The sequence below is a fragment of the Nicotiana tomentosiformis genome, chromosome 1, assembly GCF_000390325.3.
Source record: "Nicotiana tomentosiformis chromosome 1, ASM39032v3, whole genome shotgun sequence".
In the NCBI taxonomy this organism is placed as follows: domain Eukaryota; kingdom Viridiplantae; phylum Streptophyta; class Magnoliopsida; order Solanales; family Solanaceae; genus Nicotiana; species Nicotiana tomentosiformis.
The window spans coordinates 145,709,549-145,728,719 of record NC_090812.1 but is presented as its reverse complement, the minus strand read 5'-3'; the positions used below and the strand labels follow the sequence as shown (position 1 = coordinate 145,728,719).

The window sequence follows — 19,171 nt, the reverse complement described above, 5'->3', positions numbered from 1 at the left end:
CTCGCTCAAATTCCGCTATAAGGCCAAAATAGAACCGCACCATATGTGCATGTAACCAACGAATCACAACTCCTCGTAGCATAAAAGATTAACTTATAGATCATTTCAGAATATGAATAAGCGTCACATCAACCAAATGGCACATCCTTTAACAATAGCAGTATGGAGCCAATCAATCCGGCTTGGTGTAGAATACATATCCTAATTGGGCCTACCAATGGGCCCCAAATAAACTATGGTCAGCCACCAATAGATAAACAACCTCCGAAAGTCCACAATGACGGATTCATAACACCTTCTATCATCTGGCTAGATCTGGCCACAAATTCATAGTCCACAACCATGAAACAAGCTGCTCCTTAGAACTCCCAATCTCCAATTCCATAGAATGCATGAATCACCATATTTGATTCCACCTCCACCACCCGAATGCCTAACACCTCTCTCACACACAATCATCCCACGAGAAATACTTTAAAAAAAAATTCTTCCATGCCACCTGGAAAAAATTTGATTATCAATAGTCGATTAACCAGGAGAGTGTCGCAATACCAGCGAAGTACCCATAAATCAAAACACACTGCCCCTTTCTGAAACGTACACTCTCATCAAGATATACCAGATAGTAATATCATTTACCTAGTCATCGGAAATCATTCATGCTGCCTAAGAAGGTTGCAATCTCCTAGTACAGGTTTGGCTACTAGAACACTTTCAGAGGGCAAATTATCGCTAGGAGCTCCTGCGTAGGCCACTGAATGACTATATAGCCAGTCATCATCCAAAGAACTTTACATTCTGTCCTTCCCTTCAAAACTGAACTGTGACCTTGTACACGTAAATCCTATTCCCGCACAACACACCACATCTATTATGCCATCATGTGACAAGCATAAGAATTCCATTATTAACTCTGAGTCACTAGGAAATTACATACCTTATTAGTTAGAAACCTCTTTCTTGCTTCTTTCTAGGAGGAAATCATAACACACAACACGTTCCGTACATCGGTAGAAAATATCTGGTTCAAACCATGGTAGAATCTATCATGAACACTTTGAAATATATTCTCACATAACCAAGCTATGTCGTGATTTTCAAAACAAACCGATATTTTCATTTCAAAGATAATTTCAATGTTATTAAACATAAAAACCTTCGTAAAGGAGTTCCAATCAAAATTAAAGTGCGGAAGGAAAAGCCCGACATCAGGGTGTCACTAGTCATGAGCATCTACTACAATCTGTCTAACAATATCAAGGCTAAATCAGCCTGAAAAATAGCTAAATACAACTAGAGGAAGATAAGAGAGAGAAGAGCAGGGGCTGCGATTGCCAAGTAGCTACCTTGCTATCTCCGAGGAACAAACTGTAACTAGAATAATCAACAACTGCTACCATGTCCAGCTACACCTGGATCTGCACACAAGGTGCAGGGAGTAACGTGAGTACGCCAACTCAGTAAGTAACAACAATAAATAAAGACTGAGCAGTAGTGACGAGCAATCAAGCATATAACGTTCATATCAGGAAAATCTCATTAGAGTATCTCATACTTTTAAAATCAGGATTTGAATCAAAACATCCCGTTTAAACCCAGTTCCAATAAAATCATTTAAAGATATTTTTCAACAGTTTTCAACAGAGGAAAAAAATGCAAATGTGAGCAAAATGACAAAATCATAAACAGCCCCTCGGGCAAAACATCACTCATATACAGCCCCTCGGGTAAACCTCACAGTCACTCGTGCCACTCGGGCATACCTCACAATCAATCTTGCCACTCGAGCATACCTCACAATCACTCATGCCTCCCAGTCACTCAGCACTTAGCACTCGCACTCAGTAGGTACCTGCGCTCACTGGGGATGTGTACATACTCCGGAGGGGCTCCTTCAACCCAAGCGCTATAATCTGTACGGACAACTCACGTGCAATAATAATAAATTATGTTGCAGGCGGGCAGCCCCGATCCACACTCATCCTCACAATCAGGCCCTCGACCGATATCAAACATGCTGCGGCGTGCAACCCGATTCAATAAATATGTAACATGTAGCGTCGTGCAGCCCGATCCCATAAATATCCCTAAAAATCAGGCCCTCGGCCTCACTCAGTCATAAACCTCTCAATCCACTCGGGCATTTCAGTAAAATAGGGCATTCGGCCCACAACATTTATATGCATCAAAATAGAGTCATAAAACTGAGTTATGCGGTAAACAAGTATAAACATGACTGAATATAAATTTTCAATCGAAAACAATTAGAGGATAGTAAGAAAAGGCCCCTAAGGGTCCAAACAAGACTGGCGCAAGGTCCAAACATGGCATTCAATCCAATTTACAGAAATTCTTTCTAAAACATATGAGTATCATATAGTTTCAACAAATTTTACAACTTTACGGTTGCTACGGGACGGACCAAGTCACAATCTCCAACAGTGCACGCTCACACGCCCGTCACTAGCATGTGTGTCATTAAAAATAGTAGAATGATACAAAATCCGGGGTTTCATACACTCAGGACTAGATTTACAATCGTTACTTACCTCAAACCGGTCAAATCTCTACCCCGCAATGCTCTTGCCTCTGGACTCGGCCTCCAAATGCTCCAAATTTATTCACAATCAGTACAATACCATCAATATATGCTAATGGAATGAATTCCAATGGAAAAGCTACAAAATTAGACCAAAACCCGAAATAGGCTCAAACCTGCCACCCGGGCCCACGTCTCGAAATTCGACAAAATTTACAAAACTAGATAGCCCATTAACTCACGAGTCTAACCATACCAAATTCATCAAAATCTAACATCGTTTGGTCCTTCAAATCCTTAAATTTCTTCTTAAGAATTCCAAGCCCTAACCCCCTACTTTCACTCCAAAATCATACTACTTAATGATGAACAAGGCCATAGATTCACGAAATTTATACCATTATGGGTTAGAATCATTTACCCCAATGTTGCTCCTTGAAAACCTTCGAAAATTCGCCTCTCCCGAGTTTCTCAAATCCAAAAATGGAAAATGAAGACAAAACACATGAGCTGGGGCTTTTTGCCCAGCATAGTCGCACCTGCGGCCATATGTCTGTTCCTGTGGAACCGCACCTGCGCTCGAATCCTTGCACCTACAAGAACCACTTAAGCCCTCAATTTCGCACATACGACCCCAGGTTCCACACTTACGGGCGCGCACCTGCGTAACACTTCCGCTTCTGCGTCTGCCCAGGAATCTCATATTTTGCCCATTTTCTGGATATGCCCCGTGAGTCTTTAGTATCATCCGTACATGTATCTACTCCTGTGGGCGATACTATTATTGTAGACCGCGTATATCGGTTATGTGTGGTGACTATTGGGGGTCTGGAGACCCAAGTGGACCTTTTGCTGCTCAGTATGGTCGACTTTGATGTGATATTGGGTATGGATTGGTTATCTCCATGTCATATTGTTCTAGATTGTCACGCTAAGATGGTGATGTTGGCTATGTCGGGAATTTCGATGGTTGAGTGGAGCGGTTCTGTAGATTATGTACCAAGTAGGGTGATTTCATATTTGAAGGCTCAGCGCATGGTTGAGAAGGGTTGCCTATCTTATTTGGCTTTCGTGAGGGATGTTAGTGCAGAGACTCCTGTCATTGATTCTGTTCCGGTGGTACGTGATTTTTCGGATGTGTTTCCTGCAGACCTGACTGGCATGCCGCCTGATAGGGATATTGACTTTGGTATTGATTTGGTGTCGGGCACTCAGCCCATTTTTATTCCACCGTATCGTATGGCACCGGCGGAGTTTAAGGAATTGAAAGAACAACTTCAGGAACTCCTTGATAAGGGGATTATTCAGCCTAGTGTCTCACCTTGGGGTGCACCGGTACTATTTATGAAAAGAAGGATGGTTCCATGAGAATGTGTATTGATTACAGGCAGTTGAACAAGGTCACAATCAAGAACAAGTATCCTTTGCCTCGTATTGATGATTTAATCGACCAGCTACAGGGAGCGAGGGTGTTCTCAAAGATTGATTTAAGGTCTGGTTACCACCAACTGAAGATTTGGGATTCAGACATTCTTAAGACAGCTTTCAGGACCTGATATGGCCATTATGAGTTCTTGGTGATGTCTTTTGGGCTGACCAATGCCCCAACATCGTTCATGCATTTGATGAACAGTGTATTTTAGCCCTATTTGGACTCATTCGTTGATGACATCCTGGTGTACTCTTGTAGCCAGGAGGAGCACGCTCAGTATTTGAGGATTGTATTATAGAGATTGAGGGAGGAGAAGATTTATGCAAAGCTCTCATTCCATGAACGCCCATGAGAAGAACTATCATGTCCATGATCTTGAGTTAGCAGCCATTGTTCACTCCTTGAAGATTTGGCGTCATTATTTGTATGGGGTTCATTGTGAGATCTATACTGATCACCGGAGTCTGCAGTATCTGTTAAAGCAGAAGGATCTGAATTTGCGTCAGTGGAGATGGTTGGAGCTTCTTAAGGACTATGATATCACTATTTTGTACCATCCGAAAAATGCCAATATGGTGGCCGATGCTTTGAGTCATCGGGCAGAGAGTTTGGGGAGTCTAGCATATCTTCCAGTAGTAGAGAGACCTTTGGCATTGGATGTTCAGGCCTTAGCGGGCCAGCTTGTCAGATTGGATATTTCGGAGCCTAGTTGGGTATTGGCTTGTGTGGTCTCCAGGTCTTCTTTTTATGACCGTATCAGGGAGAGTCAGTATGATGACCCCCACTTACTTGTTCTTCAGAACAGGGTTCGGAGAGGTGATGCTAGGGATGTGACTATTGGTGATGACGGCGTGCTGAGAATGCAGGGCCGGATATGTGTGCCTAATGTAGATGGGCTTCGTGAGTTGATTCTTGAGGAGGCCCACAACTCGCAGTATTCCATCCATCCGGGTGCCGCGAATATGTACCAGTATTTGAGGCAGCACTATTGGTGGAGGCGGATGAAGAAGGATATAGTTGGGTTTGTGGCTCGATGTCTCAATTGTCAGCGGGTTAAGTATGAGCATCAGAGACCGGGTGGCTTACTTCAGAGATTGGAGATTCCAGAGTGGAAGTGGGAGCGTATCACCATGGACTTTGTAGTTGGGATCCCACGGACTTCGAGGAAGTTTGATGCTATTTGGGTTATTATGGATCGGCTGATCAAGTCCGCGCACTTCATTCCAGTTGGTACTACTTACTCTTCAGAGCGGTTGGTTGAGGTTTACATCCGGGAGATCGTTCGCCTGCATAGTGTCCCAGTTTCCATCATTTCAGATAGGGGTACTCAGTTCACATCGCAGTTTTGGAGGGCTGTGCAGCGAGAGTTGGGTACTCAGTTTGAGTTGAGCACAGCTTTTCACCCTCAGATGGACGGGCAATCCGAGCGCACTAACCCGGGCCCAAACCAACTAACCCGGTATATCATAATATATATTAAGAGTATAAAGAAAATAAAAGTGGGGAAAACGGGGCTATAACTCCCGAAACGAGCGGCCGGGTCATTACAACTTTGGTCCAAGTCCTCTAGAAAAATTGATCACTTTGATATCTTCATCAACATGCTTGTGTATGGATGAAAGACCATCACATATTCCTTTTAACTCTTTCAGATATTCATCAAGCCTTTTGGTTTCTAGCTTGATGTTATGCAATTGCTTAAGTTGAAATTCATGATCCTTGGTTGCCTGCAGGTATGCTTCCTCCAGGCATTCCCATATTTCTATGGCAGTTGAACATCCCACAATGAGATGCATGCTTTCCTCAGTCATTTTAGCTGAGATCCAACTCCTAAGGAGCATATCATTTTCCTCCCAGTCAGTGTTGTCATCACCTTTGTCGACAACTTTATCAGCACCGACAGAAGTAGATGTACTGCTTGTGTCTGGCTTGCCTTCCTTGATCATATTTGTCACCTTCATTACCTAAATCAACTGGAGTATTTGTGTCCTCCAGATTAAGAAGTTCGATGGTTTCAACTTAACCGGACAGGAGGCAATCGGATGATACAGGGAAGCAGGTGATAGACACAAAGAGGTTGAGGGTGTTGCTATGGCCATGTTTGATCTGGTTTCTGGTGTGGGCAGCATAGCTTCATAAAGCTCTGATACCATGTAGAAAAGCACAAGATTGAGAAGGAATTATATTCAGTAATCGTGTGTTTTCACATGTCTTACAAAGCCACAAGTGACTGCATTTATATGAGTCACAAAACAATCGAAAAACTAGGCTAAGTATGCTAATTGATAGCTTCTACAAATGACTTAGAATTCTACTACATGTATGACTATTACGTTGAGTTAAGTACAAACTCTACAATGCAATCTAACCATCTTTATCCCGTGTAAGTATGATCAACTTCTTCAACAGGATCACCAAAGTCAGAAAGAGAGAATACAAAGTAAAGTTGCATGGCTACTTCATGTTTCAGAAGTAAAATAATTCTAATTAACGGATAGAAAACTTAGCACTTTTGAACGAATAAAGAATGCATGGTGAACTACTATCAATCTTAATTTATAATATTCCCACTTCCCACTTTATGTGAGGCGATTTTGAGTATAAGGTCAAACAATCTATATTTTTTGTGTGAATTCGAGTATAGAAGGTATGAATAATAGGTATGAATAATTTAACTTAAAATATATTATAAGTTAAAATATCAAACAAATTTAAAATATTTAAAAGGTATGAATAAACAATGGTCAAAGGAAAATTCATTTGACTTTCCAAATATAATAACTCAATCACAGGAATAGAAGGAGTAGTGTTTAAGGGCCATTTAAGGAATATACTATCTAAGTGTTGTGATGTATGGCAGCTCCATTTTATATTATTACTCTAAATTTAAGTGGAGATAAATGCATGTTGTTATACTTGAACCCTAATTTATAATGGACTTTTATTTATTTATTAAAAGCCATCACCTAGGAAAGAATTTTTGAGGTATTTGGCTTGACTCCTACCATGCATATAGAAGGTAAAAATAACAAGAGAATGGGGAAATATACCTAAAATTCCATATACACAAGACTGTAGCTGAAACAGCTAATCAATGATTCACAAAACTCTTTTGAGTATGTACTTTTGACTGGCATGGGAGAACCAACACGTTATGATGAATCCATGCAAGATACTCACAAAGATTAGTGTGTAAAAGTCATAGAAGATAAGATGAAGTCTCTCCATGAGAATGTCACATATAAGTTAGTGAAATAACCGAAAGGTAAGAGAGCTTTATCAAACAAATGGATTTTCAAAGTAAAGCAAGATCAACATACCTATGTGCTTAGGTACAAGATGATGTTAGTTGTTAAAGATTTTGGCCAGATGAAGGGATTTGGATTTGATACAATTTTCTCCCCTGTTGTGAAGATGTCTTCTATTCGTATTGTTCTAGACTTAGCTGCAAGTCTAGATTTAGAGTTTTGCAGATTGATGAGTTCTACAAAACATTGGCAGGCATGAAGCATGTCAATAATTCCTCTACTTGATATACATTTAGCCCCTTGGCTGAATAGGGAGTTTGTTGGGATCATGCCCATGTTGTCCAACCAAAGGCTTAATGGCCTAATCCTATTCTATTTGATTTTTATTCCTATTTGGAATTGGATTTATTATTTTTCCTATTTGGAGTTGGTTTTCCCTTTAATAAAAAGCACCATTGGTTATGTATAAATAGAATAACTTTGGAAAATTATTCTAGGATCGTTGATATTAGTGTTTGAAAGACTTTAGGACTTTAAGAGAGGTTTTAGAAAGCGACCACTTTGTGTGAAAAAGAGAGAAAATATTTCTTTGCTCGAGAATTTTCTGTGCATACCAGCCTTCTCCAAATTACAATTATGCTTCGTTCACTATTGGATCGGACTGAAATTTTAAATGAGTGTTCCTAACATCTTGATCTTGGATATAAACAGTGAAAATTGAATTTGGAGGCTTTTAGCTTCAGATTTCGGGTGTGAACAGTAGCTTCATTTTTGGGTGATTTCTCTTCCTTTTTTTTAATTGGTTTCTTGTTGCTATTGTTGCTCCGTGTTTGACTCTTATTGTGTAGCCAATTTTGACAATATATGTAACTCTCTTATTGTTTTTTTGGTAAGAGGGGAAACCAGCAGCCGCTACAATCTCTTCCACAGTCTCTGTCCTTCGGGTGAGCACTTTGTGCGCACTGGGTAAACTCTCTTATTGTTATAGTGGAGTTTTTTGGATCTTTGTGATGCTGTGATTTTTACCTTTGGTTTGAAGGCTTTCCATATTAAAATTTGATGTTCTTTATCATTTCTATTTTCGGATTTGCCTCTTTCTCAACATAACAAGAACTTGGATTACTCTAACTCCTTTATCCAAAATATTATGTATTTAGGATTCACCACCTTAGCAGAGCCAGGGATTGAGCTACTCAAGTCTCGAACAATCGTTATGAAAATGTTTAAGGCTTACCAACAAAGACGAATCCAAAATCTAGCGACAATGGTTCAATTGTTCGAGACTTGAGTAATTTTATTGTATGAATGCTCTCCTTTTTTCCTTAATAAGATGATTAAATCCAAATAAATATCTAAGACATATTTTAGACCACAAGTTTCAAACATTTTTCTTTCTTTCTTAAATTTGTGTCAAGTCAAATTGTGCCACATAAAGTGGGACAGGAGAGAATATTAATTTCCAATTGTTGTTTTTAGTTTACAGTTATGTACATAGTGTAGTGTTGTCCCACATTGGAATATGAGTAGTATGTCCTTGTATAGTATAACTATAAATAAGGACATCTTGTATTATATTGAACATACAATATCAATAATATATTTTCTCTCGTGCTTTCTCACATGGTATCAGAGCAATTGTGAGAGATTTATCACTGTGCATAAATTTCAGTGATTCCGGAAAGAGAAATTAGCCATCGAAAGTCTTTCTCCAATGACCTTTTTTAAGGCTGTTTTGCGTCTGCTTCGTCTCCGTCAGTGTTGTGCAAAATCCAACACTACCATAAGAGTCGTCACTGTCCGATGACCAAACCCCAGTGAAAATCTCCGGCAGCAGCCTCCTCATGCGCCTCCACAAGCCACCAGAAGCTCATGCGCGTGAGCTCACGTGTCGGGGCGCACCACCACTTCCAGCCATTTTTTGAAAAGCTTCCTTCAGAACAGTTGGGTTGCCTGGTAATTTCGATCTTACCCTTACTGTTTTCATTTCATTCCGACTACTTTGAGTTTTTTTCCGGCAGCTACAGTAAGATTCCGACAGCTACAGTAGGATTCTAGCATCTACAGTATTTCCTTATTCTATTTCTATTTTTCGTTACTCTGTTTCAGTGGATTACAATTGATTCTTTTTCTTATTTGGTAATAATTTGCAACCATGTCTTTGGGATTTAATATTTTTGGGTCTAAAAATATGGGTTCTGGAAGCTCTAGTATTATGATTACCTCGGAACCCTTAATGGGAAGTTCAAACTACTTAGCTTGGGCTTCATCTATCGAATTGTGGTGTAAATGCCAAGGTGTTCAAGATGATCTAATCAAATAGTCTAGCGAAGGAGATGAAAAGGAGATAGCAGTTTGGGCAAAGATCGATGCTCAATTATGTAGCATCTTGTGGCATTCTATTGATTCCAAGTTGATGCCTTTCTTTTGTCCATTCCAAACATGTTATTTGATTTGGGAAAAGGCTCGTACCTTATACACTAATGACATATCTCGCTTCTATGATATGATATCACGGATGACAAACTTAAAGAAGTAGGAATTAGATATATCTACTTACTTGGATCAAGTACAGGCAGTCATGGAGGAAATTGAGAAGTTGATACCAGTTTCTGCTAGTGTAGAAAAACAACAAGAGCAGCGACAGAAGATGTTTCTAGTTCTTACCCTCGATGGACTTCCTAATGATCTTGATTCAGTACGAGACTAGATTTTGGCTAGTCCAACTGTCCCCACAGTTGAAGAATTAATTATTCTCTCGATTACTCCACCTTGCTGCAGCACCAAGTCACCCAGTGATCTCATCATAGATACTTGATTCCTCTGTTCTTGCATCCCAGACAGTGGATGTTCGGGCGTCTCAAAGTATAGAGAACAGACGAGAAGGAGGTCGTTTTGGGAGATCTAGACCAAAGTGTTCTTATTGTCACAAACTTGGACACACTCGTGAAATGTGTTATTTCTTACATGGTCGTCCACCCAAAAATTCTTACGTTGATCAGACCGAGACTACAGGTAACCAGGGTTTTTCTGTATCTAAAGAAGAATATAATGAGCTCCTTCAGTATCGAGCAAGTAAGAAGACATCTCCACAAGTAGCCTCGGTTTCCCAGACTGATACTTCTGTTGCTGGTAATTCTTTTGCTTGTGTTTCCCAGTCTAGTACTCTTGGACCATGGGTCATGGGCTTAGGCGCTTCTGATCACATCTATGGTAATAAATCACTTTTGTCGAATATTGTATATTCACAGTCTCTTCCCACTTTTACTTTAGCCAATGAATGTCAAACCAAGGAAAAAGGAGTTGGACAAGCTAACCCCTTGTCTCCTATCACCCTAGATTCCGTTCTTTATTTCCCTGGCTGTCTTTTTAGTCTCGCATCTGTTAGTCGCTTGACTCGTGACCTTCATTGTGGTATATATTTTACTGACAATTCTTTTATTATGCAGGACAGCATTACGGGACGGACAATTGGTACGATACGTGAATCAGAAGGCATTTGCTACCTTAACTCACTCAGTCCTTCCACAACATATCTAGTTACAGATCCTCTAGACCTAATCCACGGATGTTTAGGACATCCGAGTTTATTCAAACTTCAGAAGATGGTGCCTAGTTTATCCAGTTTGTCTACATTATATTGTGAGTTGTGTCATCTTGGGAAACATACCCGAGCCTCCTTTTGGCATAGTGTTGCGAGTCATACAGATTCTATTTTCTCCTTAGTTCATTTTGATATATGGGGTCCTAGTAGAGTCAGTTCAACCTTGGGATTTTGTTATTTTCTTAGTTTTATTGATGATTACTCAAGATGTATTTGGCTTTTCTTAATGAAAGGTCATTCTGAGTTATTCTCTATATTCCAGAGTTTTTGTGCTAAAATCAGAAATCAATTTGGTGTTTCTATTCACATTTTTCACAATGATAATGTCTTAGAATATTTATCTTCTCAGTTTCAGCAGTTTATGGCTTCTCAAGGAATTATTCATCAGACATCTTATCCTTATACCCTTCAGCAAAATGGGGTTGCATAGAGAAAGAATATGCACCTTATTGAGACTGCTCGTACACTTCTAATTGAATCTCGTGTTCCATTGCATTTTTGGGGCGATGCAGTTCTCACATCTTATTATTTGATTAATCAGATGCCTTCATCTCCAATCAGGGATCAGATTTTGCATTCAGTATTATTTCTCCAATCAGCCTTATACTCTTTTACACCTCGTGTTTTTGGGAGCACGTGTTTTGTTCATAACTTAGCCCTTAGGAAAGATAAGTTAGCTCCTCGTGCTCTCAAGTGTGTCTTCCTTGGTTACTCTTGTGTTCAGAAGGGATATCGTTGTTATTCACATGATCTTCGTAGGTACCTTATGTCAGCATACGACACATTTTTTGAGTCTAAACCTTTCTTTATTTCTGCTGACTTCCATGATATATCTGAGGTCTTACCTATACTGACCTTTGAGGAATTTACTATAGCTCCTCCCTCACCTTCTACCAGAGAGGTTTCACCCATACCAACCGTTGAGGAGTCTAGTGTTGTTCCTCCTAGTTCACCAACCACAGGAACACCATTCTTGACTTATCATTGTTGTTTGCGCCATACATCAGGCCCAACTGGTTCTCGTCCTGCACCTGACCCTACTCCTACTGCGAACCCTGCTCCTAGTACACCGATTTCACTTCGAAAAGGTATACGGACCACACTTAACCCTAATCCTCATTATGTCAGTTTGAGTTATCATCGGCTGTCATCTCCCCATTATGCTTTTATATCTTTTTTGTCCACGGTTTTCATCCCTAAGTCTACAGGTGAAGCGTTGTCTCATCCCGGATGGCGACAGGCTATGAGTGAAGAGATGTCTGTTTTACATACAAGTGGTACTTGGGAGCTTGTTCCTCTTTCCTCGGGTAAATCTATTGTTGGTTGTCGTTGGGTTTATGCAGTAAAATTTGGTCCTGATGGCTAGATTGATCGACTTAAGGCCTGTCTCGTTGGCAAAGGATATACTCAGATATTTATGCTCGATTATAGTGATACCTTCTCTCACGTAGCTAAAGTGGCTTCAGTCCACCTTTTTCTATCCATGGTTGCGGTTCATCATTGGCTCCACGATGATCTTGAGGATGAGGTTTATATGGAGCAACCACCTGGTTTTGTTGCTCAGGGGGAGTCTCGTGGCCTTGTATGTCACTTGTGTCGGTCACTTTATGGTCTAAAGCAGTCTCCTCGAACCTGGTTTGGTAAGTTTAGCACGATTATCCAGGAGTTTGGCATGACTCGTAGTGAAGATGATCACTCTGTGTTTTATCGTCACTCTTCTTCAAGTCTCTGTATTTATCTGGTAGTCTATGTTGATGATATTGTTATTACTGGCAATGATCAGGATGGTATTACCAATCTGAAGCAACATCTCTTCCAGCACTTCCAAACTATGGATCTAGGCAGATTGAAGTACTTTATAGGTATTGAGGTTGCCTAGTGTAGCTCAGGTATTGTTATTTCTCAAAGAAAATATGCTTTAGACATTCTTGATGAGACATGGATGATAGATTGCAGACATGTTGACAATTCGATGGATCCGAATTCTAAACTTGTGCCAGGACAGAGGGAGCCGCTTAGCGATCCTTCTAGCTATATGCGGTTGGTTGTTAAATTAAATTATCTCACAATGACTAGACCCGAATTTCTTATCCTATGAGTGTTGTAAGTCAGTTTATGAATTTTCAATGTGATAGTCATTGGGATGCAGTTGCCCGCATTATTCAGTATATAAAATTGGCTCCAGACAAAGAGTTACTGTTTGAGGATCGAGGTCATGAGCAGATCGTTGGATATTCAGATGTTAATTGGGCAGGATCACCTTCTGATAGACGTTCTACGTCTGGATATTGTGTTTTAGTAGGAGGCAGTTTGGTGTCCTGGATGAGCAAGAAACAGAATGTAGTTGCTCGGTATAGTGTAGAAGCAGAATATCGAGAAATGGCTATGGCAACATGTGAGCTAGTCTGGACCAAACAACTGTTCAAGGAGTTAAAATTTGGTGAAATCAGTCTGATGGAACTTGTGTACGATAATCAAGCTGCCCTTCATATTGCATCAAATCCGGTGTTCCATGAGAGAACTAAACACATTGAAATTGATTGTCACTTCGTCAGAGAAAAGATACTTTCAGGAGAGATTGCTACAAAGTTTGTGAGGTCGAATGATCAACTTGAAGATATTTTCACCAAGTCTCTCACTGGTCCTCGTATTGGTTATATATGTAACAAGTTCGGTACATATGATTTGTATGCACCGGCTTGAGAGGGAGTGTTAGTTTACAGCTATGTACATATTATAGTCTTGTCCCATATTGGAACAGGAATAGTTTGTCCTTGTATAGTATAGCTATAAATAAGGATCTCTTGTATTGTATTAAACATCCAATATCAATAACATATTTTTTCCCATGCTTTCTCACAATTATTTCCGATTATTTGGTATACCTATGTGGGGAAGTGGAGAACATCATACTTTACCCAGCCATCTCGTCGGTTGAGAAGGTACATTCCCATTCTCTAACTTTTTGAGAAGCTTAAGCAAAAAAGTCGAGGTGTGTGCATAAGCTTTACGAAAATTATACTAAAGTTATCATTGATACTAATTAATTGCTTGTTGTTTATGTTGCCTAAACCTAAAGTGAAACAAGATATCTCTTTTGTCTCCAACCAAATGCTGAAACTATTTATTTATGAAGTTATATTTTGCCTAACCTGAGATGATAATAGCTTATCTAAAATGTTGAAATCACCAAGTGAAAGCTAGCAGTAAGGATGTGTATGTACTTTTACCTCATATTATAGCACAGTAAAGTAATAGCAACTTGCAACTACATTGTTGCATAAGTAGTTCTATATTGAACTATAGTAGCTAATGGCAATCGTCTCTGCTTCTCATAAGGAAAAGCTACAACTAACAGAGACATCTTTTGCCAATCGATGTCATGTTGCAACCCCTGATTTCCAATCAGGAAAAACTACAACTAACCGAGATGTATTTCAACCCACAAATATCATATCTATACAATACTATAGCTATATTTGCCTAAGAACCTATCTGCTACTGCTGTTGTTTCTGATAATGTTTCATCAATAATTGAGCATATAGTAGCTCATTCCAAGTGTCCGGTACACCAGGAAGGCACCAATGGCTGCAATCTTGGTACCTAATCGTCGTCCTCCTCTCTTCATCTGTCATGTTTGGCTTCCTGTATATCGATGGATGTCCATCCTTGCGGAAATCTGACATTATGGTAACATTCAAATAGTAGACTGGTGTTTTCATCCACCTTATCACATCCTCTAACATTCCCATTATTGGAGGATACAGAGAAGGTGACAAATCTTTCTCATCCTGAAGTGGCTCTGTATCACTATCACATTTTCCACCAGCATACCACTCACCTCCACTGCAAAAAACACAAACAGCAAAAGAAATCTTGATCACTTCTGAATCATTTTCCTTGAATGTTTTGATAACTGAGAAATCTGCGAGGGTCAGTTGGTGCATGATTTGGTGGATAAAAGTCTGTCCTATTATTTTCTACTATTAGGCTTTTGGTCCATGCGTGTCAACTCGTGACATGTATCTATTCCACACATCATCCGTTGCACTATTACTAGTGAACGAAAGTCTTGCAGGCTTTTCTTGAATGTTATTAAGAGTATTAGAAAGTAAAATAGAGACATATTTGAAGTTACCTGAAATGAGAGACTGAATAACCTCTAAAGAAAACGTCAGTCTTCAGAGGATCCACATTGGTCTCAATCCATCTTGCCCATGTTGTCATTGCCTTGCGAAACGCCTCAACAACGTTTAGTTCACCATAAACGTGACTACCTTCTTGATAGTAACCCTTCCTAAAAGTTTGTCCATACATAGTAAATTAGCTTTCTAGAATGAAAATCCAAATAAACATGCTCATCTATTTCACTCTGCCAAAAAAGATGCAGACAAACATGATCGAATGTAGAAACGGACGGAGATATATACCCTTCGGATGTTTTCTCGTGAGTCCACCAATGCCCTGTGTTAAAGACAAGGATATCAGCTCCTTTGTATTTGTCACATGACCTTTCTACCAGATCTAATCTGAGTGTTTCTTTAGTTGATCCATTTCCATCTGGCATTTCCCATTCTTGAACCAGAAAAGTAGAACGGACAAACTCCACTGAACAATTATAGTCCTGCACAAACATTCAACGATCAGCAGATTGTTTCAAGGAATTAATGAAACTACATTGGTACCTAACTATGTAGTATTTCATTTTCCTTTTTCAAAAACCTTGTCAACTTTATAAGGAAACAACAAAGACCAAGGAAAACTTTGGACATATATTGCAAGAGCACTTCATATGTTTTACATATCATTGCACCATTTGGAAGGGGAGCCTTGGAGCAACGCTAAAGTTGTCTCTGTGTAACCTATAGGTCATGAGTTCGAGCCGTGGAATGTCACGGATGCTTGCAGCAGGGTAGACTGCCTACATCACACCCTCTTGGGGTGGGCCCTTCCCCAGACCCCCGCGTAAACGTGGGATGTTTCGTGCACCGAGCTGCCTTTTTACTTTCTCAATCCAGCAATTTAGATGCACCACATTACCTTCATCTTCATTGTTCTGTTTAGACTGTTAATATCCAAAATTTTGCTTCCAGACGCGATGCAGATGCACCGTCTAGAACAGATAAATCCTTAACCTTTTACTCTTTCCTCCAGTCCTTTCACCTCCTTTTACTAAAATGCAACAACATTTTGTTGATAATCTGACATTAATGTAGATGAAAAAGATAAGTGAAACGAAGAAACATACCGCGAATATAAAAGAATAAGCACCCTCTTTCTTGAAATCTTCTCTTCCAGATACCTCAAAAACTCTGCTCTTTTCTTCAACAGAACTTCTGAGGAGACAAACCATTGATTCCCACATATTCCTGTTCAGAGAGTCACCCACATAGACTAATCGCTTTCCTCTCAAAAGTTCCAACATTTCTTTGGCATTCAACCTGAAAAAGTAAAGTAATACTATTTCACTAAAAGAACATTCTCACAATTAAGCCAAAAATTCCTATTATACGCCACCAGGTCTGCCGGACTATATTGGGTTTACTATAAGTTTTTTTTGCATGAAATTGTTTTTGTTGATTAAACATGTGACCTCCTACTCAAACGACAGCAACTATACCGTGAACCAAGGCTCCCCTTCAAGCTTACCAATGCATTAAAAATACAGGTCAGCCCGATGAACTAAGCTATTTTTATGTGCGGGGTCTGAAAAGGGTCGAACCACATTAGCTCTATTGTACAAAGTCCTACCTTGCATTTCTGCAAGAGACTGTTTCTGCAGCTAGAACCCGTGATCTCCTTTGTCACAATACCGAAACTTTATGTCAAGACTCCACTTCCAGCCCAGAAATGCATAAACAAGGGCAGCCCAGTGTACTAAACTTTCACTATGCGTGGGGTCCGGAAGCGATGGACCACGTTGGGTCTATTTTACTTTACGTAGCCTTACCTTGCATGCAAGAGCTTGTTTTCGCGACTTAAAACTGCGACCTCCTAAACACATGGCTACAATGTTTACTGTCGGACCACATTGGGTCTATTTTACGTAGTCTTACCTTGCATTCCTGCAAGAGTCTGTTTTCGCGACTTAAAACCGCGACCTCCTGAACACACGGCTACAACCTTTATTGTTGCGCCTCTACTTCAAGCTGAGTAATGCATATGCAATAAATAAATAAAAACAACAACATCATCAGAAGTAGCTTATTACCTTGGAATGTTACAGTGCTTAGGCTGCCATCTAAATTTCTCATACCCATTATCAGGCCTTCCATTTTTATAACAATCAAATGGCTCATCAATAAAAGGACAAGAACCAGGTTCATACAAAGGGTTAGCATCATCTTTCACCCACTCCCCATCAAAAACATCACAATGGCTCATCACTTCCCACCAAGGCTCATTCTTTTGATTTTCAGTTGATGTTTCATTTCTCACAGAAAATGATGAGAAATTCACCTTTTGTTTCTCTTCCTCTCCATTTTCAGACTCATTCATTTGGCTAGGCGATATTGAAAAACCATGTTGATCAGAAAGAGAATTAGAATCATTCAGTTTCCCAAAAACCCCATTTGTTTTCCTGTTAAATGGGAGAGAATAAACAGTAGAGTTGTGATTATTTGAAGAAAAATAGTGAGAGAAAAAGGTGGAGAACTGTGATCTCTTATTCAGAACTTTCTTGAAAGAATGATTGATAGAAGGATTATTGAAGACAAAAAAGATAGCACATGTAACAAAACAGAAAGTGAAAACATAAGCCAACAACATGGATTTTTGAGACTTGGATGTTGGTGTCCTAATTGTTGGAGTTCTCAATGAATTAGGTGAAAATAGACTTTTCTTCAACTCTGACATTGAAGGGCTATTTACCCTTATCTTTAATGGTGGTGGTGGAAATAGAATTTTTCTTGTTGTTGGTAATGATGGTGGTGAATCTGCCATTTTAATTGACGAGGATAGGAGATTGATATAGAAAGTTTATAAGATCTAAAGATAGAAAGAAGAAATATATGCATGCAAATTCTATATATTTGTTTTTGTCTCAAAATTGCATGTTTTGAGATTTAAGGGGTGGGGTATGAGCTCTATATATAGGTACTTGATGGGCTGATTTGTAAAACAATGTGCCTTGATGGGCTGATTTGTCAAAAATGTTCTCCACCTTTTACGTTATGGAGTCAAAATGTCAATTTCATAATTTCTTTATCTTCTTTCTCCAACATATGATATTTGAACTAACTTCAAAAATTATAATTTCATAATTGTCCAACATATCATTCATCGTAACCCCCGTAGTCCGTACCAATATTCCCAATTAGTTGCAACTTGCAAAATGTCATATTAAAAGGATTCATCACGGAAAGACATGTTTTACGTCGGACTATTACAATATTCCTTCTTTATTCACGCTTGAAATTGGTAATATAAGCAAGTTCATCTAGACTAAATTAATTTAAAGTGCCATACAAAGGCACCGAGATCAAGCTACAAAAATGAGCCTTCTGCTCAGGGTGAAGCTACATGTCTTAAAAGGTGGTCAATTGTGGGAAAATTGCACTACCTACCTATATAGGTAATTAAAATATTAGGGTCTAGAGGTTTATAACATATATTGATAATTCTTAGTTTCGTCACTGCTTCCGCTTATGAAAATTGAACTAATATATATTACATAGGTTGATATTTCATGTTTATTAGAAAATACATTACACTTGGATGAGTGTAAAACGTCTGAATTGCGTTTAAAACATTTTTTAGTTATAATCACTTAACAACCATTTTTAGAGTACATGTTCCTTCTATACTTTGACTTTTTAGCCATATCAGTAAGAGTTTAACTTTTTATACGCAACAGTTTAAAATGTAAAAGTTGCAAGCGAGCTTATGTTTTTACAAGTTTGCTCTGTAAGCAGAAGGTTGAATTGTGCAGTCCAAAGAGCATTAAATTGGTATATTAATGGTACATATACATAGAGTTCAAAGCATGTAATAATAAAAAAAAACTTATTTGAAATAGAAAAGCATTTGGTAGGTCCAGATTTGGTCAAACATTCATTAAAAGGCATGATTATATAAGGTGAATAATGCAATGGCCTCCTATGAATTCTCTCCACTGGTTCGCAATCTTACATAACCTCAGAACTTCTTTTTACTATTTTTGTAGCTTTTACGCATCCTGTGGTTATTATTAGAATGTGTTGATTTTTAGTCAAGGATTTAAGCTTTGTATATTGACACTGTAAAAAGTTTTTATTCAATTAGTATATTAACCTTTTGTAGAAAGTTAATAGCCTTTTGTATTATTGGTGAGATTTACTTGTGATTATCTTATAAAAAAGATTTAATTGTG

General features: G+C 39.0%; 1 protein-coding gene across 1 annotated transcript; it reads right to left on the bottom strand.

The window, feature by feature from the left end:
• Positions 1-14,069: 14,069 nt before the first annotated feature.
• On the bottom strand, positions 14,070-17,872 carry LOC104085191 (protein trichome birefringence-like 4). The gene is made up of 5 exons (XM_009589172.4): positions 17,033-17,872; positions 16,070-16,262; positions 15,252-15,445; positions 14,960-15,118; positions 14,070-14,667 (listed from the first exon to the last, which is right to left on the bottom strand). Exons 1-5 carry the CDS (start codon positions 17,761-17,763, stop codon positions 14,319-14,321), a joined length of 1,626 nt encoding a protein of 541 aa, XP_009587467.1. The 5' UTR covers positions 17,764-17,872; the 3' UTR covers positions 14,070-14,318.
• Positions 17,873-19,171: the final 1,299 nt, after the last annotated feature.

Excerpts from the sequence above, each read along its gene's own strand:
- LOC104085191 (XM_009589172.4), bottom strand. The coding sequence starts at position 17,763 with ATGGCAGATTCACCACCATCATTACCAACAACAAGAAAAATTCTATTT. Across the intron at positions 16,263-17,032 it reads AAGCACTGTAACATTCCAAG|GTTGAATGCCAAAGAAATGT; the intron begins GTAATAAGCTAC and ends TTACTTTTTCAG. Across the intron at positions 14,668-14,959 it reads TATTCAGTCTCTCATTTCAG|TGGAGGTGAGTGGTATGCTG; the intron begins GTAACTTCAAAT and ends TGTTTTTTGCAG.